At 31.4% G+C, this 8,067-nt stretch overlaps 1 protein-coding gene across 4 annotated transcripts; it reads left to right on the top strand.

The window, feature by feature from the left end:
* The first annotated feature begins 2,539 nt into the window (after nt 1-2,539).
* Nucleotides 2,540-6,467, top strand: LOC107921659 (AP2-like ethylene-responsive transcription factor AIL5). 4 transcript variants are annotated; one of them, XR_001691075.2, is made up of 10 exons: nt 2,540-3,208; nt 3,325-3,697; nt 3,830-3,912; nt 4,254-4,262; nt 4,462-4,550; nt 4,643-4,716; nt 4,833-4,883; nt 5,011-5,087; nt 5,212-6,000; nt 6,278-6,467. XR_001691075.2 is itself a non-coding variant. In XM_016851513.2 (9 exons), exons 1-9 carry the CDS (start codon nt 3,004-3,006, stop codon nt 5,898-5,900), a joined length of 1,650 nt encoding a protein of 549 aa, XP_016707002.1. In that variant the 5' UTR covers nt 2,540-3,003; the 3' UTR covers nt 5,901-6,199. The 4 variants fall into 4 exon arrangements, 2 of the variants coding, with proteins under 2 accessions (XP_016707002.1, XP_016707085.1); XR_005899480.1 differs by lacking the exon at nt 4,254-4,262; XM_016851513.2 differs by lacking the exon at nt 6,278-6,467 and having other exon boundaries at nt 5,212-6,199.
* The last annotated feature ends 1,600 nt before the right edge of the window (nt 6,468-8,067 follow it).

The following is an 8,067-nucleotide window of genomic DNA, read 5'->3' as shown; positions in this document are numbered from 1 at the left end:
CTTTTGTTTTTATTTCTTTCAATTTTAACTAAATTTTAATTATAATTTAACTTAAAAATTCACTTAATTTTAAGCACTAATCGTCCACCTAATTTAAAATGGTATTATTTCCATTTTAAACCTTAATCTAATACTATTTATCAATTTTAGCAAATAGAAATTAATAGCGATTAACTTTTACGATTTTTACGATCTAATCATTATAAATTAATTACTAACCGTTCAATAAAATTATCAGACCAAAAATCAATATAACATTATAACAAGCTCGTAAATACTAATAAATAATATTTATTGACTCAATCATAAAAAAATAGGAATTTTGAAATCGCCATTTTCGGTACCACTAAAAAACGGTCCAGAAAATTTACAAAAAATAAATTTTAGAATCACTTACACACAAGGCCGAATGCTAGGGAATTTTTTGAAGCTCTCAATTCTTCCTTCAATGGTGATACTTGGTGGAGGAGATGAGAATGAAACTCGTTCTCTTTCTTTCCACTTTTATTTCTTTTAATTAATGCCTTAGTTTCATTAATTTATCTTTATTTTTTGTCAAAACAATTGTTAAAATCATGCATCAAGTGTCCATACTAATATATTATGGTCTAATTCCAATTTAAATCCTTGAACAATTTTTATTTAAACCTTTTAACTAATAAAAATCAATAGTAATTAATTTTTACGATTTTTATGATTTAGTCATTGTACCTTAATTAATAACTGTTCAATAAAATTACCAGACTAAAAATCAATGTAACACTATAATAGACTGATAAATATTAATGAATAATATTTATTGAATCAATCATCAGAAAACGAGGTTCCAAAACTATTATTTTTGACACCACTGAAAAGCAAGTTATTATAGTTGAGGGGCTAAATTATTAGAGTAAGAGTAGGGGACTAAAATTCCAAATATACAAAATTTATAGGGACTTAGAGTATCCTTTAGTCTTCAAATTTTTACTTTATAATTTGACACAAATAAATAATCAATCTATCGCGAAGTGTGAGTAATCCATATTAGTAATTTTAAAAGGAGTGAGTGGGTATTTGGAAAAAAATTATTTTAAAAAATTAAAAATATATAAATTAAAAATATATAAATTCATAATTTAATATTATGAATATGTTTGAAAATTTTTATAAATTTATTACATGTATTAATATCAAGATTAGAATATGCCATAAGTTTAATTGCATTTCACAAATTTAGAATTTAGTCTTTTTATTTTTTAGATTTCAACATCTAGGTCCAATTGTTAACACTGTTATTTTTTTTTGTTAAATTTATTGACGTGGTATTTTGAAATAAAAAAATACTCGTTTTTATAGCCATGTAACTACAAAAATAATGATTTGTAATAAACTTGAATTTGATAAAATAAATTTATTAACAATTGGACTTAAATTTTAAAGTTTGAAAAGTAGATAAACTAAATTCCTAAAAATATAAGTATAAATATTACATTTTAAATTTTTGAAAAATACAGTACCTTAAATATATTCGAACTTAATATCAATTATAAAATTAGATCCAATCAATCATTTCTTGAAAAAAATATGGGTATAAAAAAATTTGTCGTTTTTGAGGATTTTTTTTGAAAATATTGTCAATTGAGATTTAATTTGATTAAGATTATTATTTTTTTAACAACTAAAAAAATATGGATTCGAGTGTAATTAAGTACAATTTTTCTTTAATTAAGGGTGAGAAAATGTTATGTATAAATATAAGTTTTATATTAAAAATTAAACTTAAATTTTTTTTTAAAACTAATTTTGAACCGAATTGGATTAATAACTAATTTAAATATAGATTAGATGATCGATTCAAAAATCAAATAAAAATAATTAAATTGAGTGATTGAATTAAGTTTTTAATTTATTATTATTTTTAACTTTTTTAAAATTTAATAATTTTTTAATTAAATTAATTAAATCCATTGAAACTATAAATCAATAACTTAAATTGATTCGATCAGTTGTGAAATTTAAAAACATTCTTGAAACCAGAGGTCAGGTCAGCAGGACCAACTATTATTGTACCTACTCTTTTTACATTCCGATTGTTTACCTGCTTATTTCTAAAATCATATTCACACGAATCATCGTATTTTTTTTTCTTCTTCTTGTTGTGCATGTAGGTTATATAGTTTATCTCCCTCTTCATTTGTTTTTATTTAAAAGGAATAGTACTTGGACATTTTTATTTAAAGTAGAGGTATTATATTTTTGAGGATGTAGGTTAGAATTTTATTATATATGGTTTTTTATTTTATTATATATTAATATTGCCTTGAATTATTTCTATTCTTAATTTACATTGCTTAAAATTAACAAAAAGTAGATATTATAATTATAGATATTATATTGAATTTAATTATTAATAAATTGAATTCTGTTTTTCTTATGCATAATAATTTTTAAAAAATAAATTTAATAACCAAAAATTGTTTTTAGAAAACTTGGGGGAGAGAGAGACCGCCCAGCGATCCCATGAAATGCTTCCACTTGGTAATGCAGATTGCAGCCTAAATGCAAACGCTATCCCTATCCATCTGCCTCATTCTCTTTCATTTAAATAATAAATTTTATTAGCCTCACAGACCTCGATGCTCGTGCATGCCATCTCTCACTCCTCTCTTTTCTCTTTCTTAAGATTCAGTCAATTCATTCATCTTCCTTTCCTTTTAGCTTTATTAGTGTTTGTTTGATTAATTGATTGCCAGCAATCCTCCTACCTCTACCATCTATCTATATCTGTCTCTACTCTCTCTTCTTTTCATACCCATGGTCTCATCATTTCTCTCTTTCTCTTTCTAAACAGAGACTACTACTGTTGCTGCCTGCCTGCCCGCCTGCCCTGCTGCTGCTACTGCTACTGCTACTTGTTCCACTATTTCCAAAGGAAAAAAAAGAAAAAAGCATCCCTTCCTCATATCTCTCTCCTCCTTTGGAACTCCACCAAGCAACTCAACCCAAATATTTGTTATTATTATGGATATGAACATAAGGAATATGGATTCTTCTTCCAGTCCCAACTATTCCCTTGCTTTCTCTCTTTCCAGCCATCACCACCACCAAAGTCATCTCAGCTTCTTCTCTTCTTCTTCTAACCCCACTCTCTTTCAAGCTTTCAACACATCAGCAGCCGCCGCCGCCGCTTTCCCAACAACAGCACCACCCGCCAACTCGTTATCAGGTCAATAATTCATAAACTCTCTCACACTAATACTGCTGCTGCTACTACTACTTTCTTTTTGTTTATTATTGTATTAAATATTAATTATTGAAGTGATCGTGTTGTGGACAAAACAGCCGAAAAAGATGCAGGTGTCGAAGGTCCAGCTACAACCGCTAGTGCAACAACAGACTTGTCCATGTTTAAAGGTGGCCCGAAACTCGAGGATTTTCTTGGCGGTTCTTCTACTACAGCTGGAGTTGGAGGTGCACCTCAACTGCAGTTGCTTCATCATCATAACTTCTCTACTCAAACACCCGTGACTGTTTCTGACAAAGATGTATATGACTCTGAGCTCAAAACCATTGCTGCCAGATTTCTTCGTGGATTTTCCTCTGAACAAATCGATATTCACAAACAACAGCAACAAGCACTTACAGCTGAGCCTGCACCCAAAAGATCTGTTGATACTTTTGGCCAACGTACCTCGATCTACCGGGGTGTCACCAGGTAAATAAATGACCAGGATTAGTTCTAACAAGAACATACCACTTTATTTCCTCAAAAAAAAGAACATTCCACTTTAAAACTAGTAGTATGAAATTAGCGCTCAACAGTTTGTTCTTTTGGTTTTTTATTTAGGCATAGATGGACTGGAAGGTATGAAGCTCACTTGTGGGACAATAGTTGCAGAAGAGAAGGCCAAAGTAGGAAAGGAAGGCAAGGTAATACTAGTATTCTTTCCCCAATTATTTATCTTAAAACATTTCGATTGTTTTCTTAATGTTTTAAACGGGTCTATTGAGATCTAGGTATCTCAACTGTTGACGCAAATCTTTAAAAGAGCCCATTTCTAGGGCTGAGATCTTGTGATGAAGTTTGTAATTTGAACGGCAGAGCGGCATTGAATTTTTCCTACTTATTAATTGTGCATGCATCATTATTAATATTAGCGCGCATTAATATTGCGAATGGTTGAGGATTCTCATATGCTTTTGTTGGCTCTTTATTTGGCATGTACATGACAATGATTACTTGCTCAAATTCTTCATCGTTGTCCTTCCAGTTTATTTGGGTGAGTTTCCAATTCTAATTACCACAATTAAAGATAATCATTTTCCTTTACTGTGTCAAGCAATGTATTCTTCTTGATCATCATCAACAACTTCTGATTAGAACTGTAACACTAGATTCTTCTCTTTTTCATGGATATTTCACCTACTTCAGCTTATTGTGAAGAATCTCACTTTCATTGTCTTTTGTTTTCCAATTAGGTGGCTATGACAAGGAAGATAAAGCTGCAAGAGCTTATGATCTTGCGGCTCTCAAGTACTGGGGTCCGACCACTACTACCAACTTTCCGGTAAGCGGCACTGTTTCTGAGATTCTGTCTTGGCTCTGTATTCTAGTTCGAGTTCCATCTTGTAAGTTGGGCTGTTTTTTTCTACTTTTTAGATTTCCAACTATGAGAAGGAGCTCGAAGAGATGAAGAACATGACTAGGCAAGAGTTCGTTGCTTCTCTCCGAAGGTAGATATCTATTAAACTATTCAAATATTAACGCATCAGCTCTTAGATTTTGATCTGATTCACTGTAGCCTTTTTAGTAAGATGGAACACTCTTTTTAATGAACTTTGTGTTTCAGGAAAAGTAGTGGATTTTCTAGGGGTGCTTCAATTTACAGAGGAGTGACAAGGTGCCAAATATATATATAGCTATTCCTTTTAGCCTTTTGGTTCCTGAATAAAAAAGGGTCTCCATTATATTGTAGTATATTTCGAGTGAACGTAAAAATAATTTATCTTTGTAACTTCATATCTCAGGCATCATCAACATGGTAGGTGGCAAGCAAGAATTGGAAGAGTTGCAGGCAACAAAGATCTTTATCTTGGCACATTTAGTGGGTTTTTTTTTTCCCATTTAATTCATTTCCAAATAAAGATTGCTAAACAAGTACATTAGTTTGTCTTATTTCTAGCTGTCTATTTAAAAAATGGTAAAATGTGGACATATTTGTTCTACAGGCACCCAAGAAGAAGCAGCCGAAGCCTATGATATTGCAGCAATCAAGTTTAGAGGCTTAAACGCGGTTACAAATTTTGATATGAGCCGCTACGATGTAAACAGCATTGCAAACAGCAATCTTCCCATTGGAGGACTGAACAACAAATCCAAAAACTGCAATGATTCAGCTTCTGATAGTAGGAGCACCGATGAGGAGCGAGATCACTCTGGATCGTCAGGCATGACCTTTACATCTCAGCCCGCTGCAAGCTCCATGCTAGGCTTTGCAATTAACATCAAGCAAGACCCATCCGATTATTGGTCAAACGTTCTCGGATACAATGATACTGGTGCTTCCTTAAGCAGTGCCAAGAACCCTATGTTTCATCACTCACCAAATGGATCCGGTTTCCAAAGTCCAAGTGGATTCTGTACCGGCAATGGAGGGAATTCTGCAGTCAGAGGAAGCATTAACAATGGGTTATTCAATCGAGGTAGTTATGTTGGGCAGGAGCAACAAGAGAGCAGTGCTGCTACTAATTCCCACCCATTGGCAACGCCAATTGTCTTAAATAATAGCGATAATTATGAGAGCTCGTCATCTGGCTATGGTGGTAACTGGAATCTCGCACAGTCGTTTCAATCTACTTATCAAACTGCAAAGCCAAGTCTCTCAGTGTTCCAAACTCCAATTTTTGGCGTGGAATGAAATCAGCTTCACATAGACAATAACTGTGGAAAAAATCTGTGGGATGGCCGATGCATTGCAGGGCTGGAAGGGGGTAGGGCTGTTAACCTTTCTTGAATAGGTGAGATTGGAATGACAAATCATTTCATAGGAGCTGACAGGGCCAACTCAAGTTCTTTTGTTAATTAAGGGCCTTCGGGGTCCATTTCGTTCGTTTCTTTTAGCTTTTATCCTTCACTGACTTGAGTAAAAAATATATATATGTATTATGTAATGTATGGGTATAACCGTAAAACGAAAATGGAAATCCTTTCCTCTAATGCTCATAGTTTATCTGCTTCCATGCATATCTTGTGAGAAGATCGCTCAATTAATTCTCCTATGGTGGGTTTTCGCAGAAACTTTGAAGATCGCCATACAGAAGCGACCAAAGGTGGTTGAAACTTGGGTCTTGAGTAGTCGAGAGTTTTTTACATTCGGGAAAACGGATTGTGTGTGTCGGACAAGATCGATAGAGTTTGAGAGCTAAATCTTCTCGAGATTCTTGAAATTTTGGAAATTTATAATATCTTTTAAGAAGATTTTCAAGCTTTGATTTCTAAACCTGTGTAGAATAGTGTAGAGGATGTGTTTTTATAGTGCCAATGAGTTGAAAGGATATACTAATTTATGAAACTTCTAATACAATTGATTTTTTTATATAAAAAGGGAATTTATTTTGATAAATTAACTCAAGAACTTATGGTGGTGTTTTGAAAATTTGAAAAATTTTAAAAAAACCAGATGTCGTAAAATTAAGTTTAAAATTTTATAGTTGTAGATATTATTTTATAAAACTATTTGTTACGTTAGTAACAATAAATTACCCAATATAAGTATATCATTTCTTAAAAAGATAACATAATTATATCTTTTTCGAAGATTTTTTTATTTTATAATTTTAATTTTATTAACATGCTTATTGTAAAATATAAAACATATTTTTTTTAATATAGTATTTGTGTTATTTTTTGGTTCAATACGACAAAATTCATATTTTGATACTTGAAGATAATAGTAACTTATTAGTGTTTAACTTCAATTTTAAAGTTGATTTACACTTAGCTAATAATATTAACCAATTATGCATTTTCATCAAATAAGCCCTAAAACAATAATTAAATCATATCTATCGTATTGTATTTTGACAAATTAAACAAATTCACAAATTACACTAAATTTATTCTATTAACAAAAATCATGTAAAATTCAAACCTAATGATATGAGCAATGAACTTCTATCAAATCAATACTAAAACTTAAATTTAAAAAAAAACAAATTAACATTGTTGCTTTTGGGGTACTAAAACATAACTTTTGTCAAATACATGTGCTAGATTAGACCAAAAAATAACATAGGTACCACTTTAGAAAATAATCATATTTTTTATGAAGTCAAGTCATACAATTTTCCAAAAATTATTTTTCAAAAGTAGGTTTCAGTGCATGAAATAGATCCTTAGTATGATTGAAAATGAAAATTGATTCTAAAATATGTGGTATCATTAGTGAGGCTTTTGCTGTCACACCCTACACCTGGTCCAGAAGATGATATGATATAAATCGCCACATTCATCATCAAGGCAACTTAATCAATCGAAATTCCATCCAAAATGCATAAAATTTCAATTTTAAAACATGTTATACGATTTTTGTATGATTATAGAGTAACACGGATGAAAATAGAGCTTAAATGTGCCTTAATACGAAGTTTCAAGGTGTAACATCCCATCTGGCAAAGCCCTAGTGTTTGAGCGCTGTTTATAGAAGTAAAGTACGTAGAGTAAGTTTTGAGTGAGTAATGTATTAAATCAAGTTTTGAGTGAGTAATGTATTAAATCAAGTTTTGAGTGAGTAATGTATTAAATCTGGCTAAGTATATGAAATCTATGGATGCTCCTTCGGGCGAAGTCTGTGTTAGGTGAGCTCGGTGGTTTGGCGAACTCTCCTGTAGGGTATATGCCACCCCAGCGGTTAGACGAATATGTTGAATCCTTAAAGTTAAGGTCTTAGAGTTAAGTCTTTAATGTTAAGTCCTTAGTTTGGAGGAATCGTTTATTATATTATTATTTTATTTTAATTGAACGATTTAGTCAGCCTGATAAGAACTATTTAAAATGGGACAAGTTACTGTAGATGACAGAACACA

This window comes from Gossypium hirsutum, chromosome A08, assembly GCF_007990345.1.
Source record: "Gossypium hirsutum isolate 1008001.06 chromosome A08, Gossypium_hirsutum_v2.1, whole genome shotgun sequence".
Lineage (NCBI taxonomy): Eukaryota > Viridiplantae > Streptophyta > Magnoliopsida > Malvales > Malvaceae > Gossypium > Gossypium hirsutum.
Note: the sequence above shows the minus strand (reverse complement) of the source record. Positions and strands in the feature narration are given on the sequence as shown.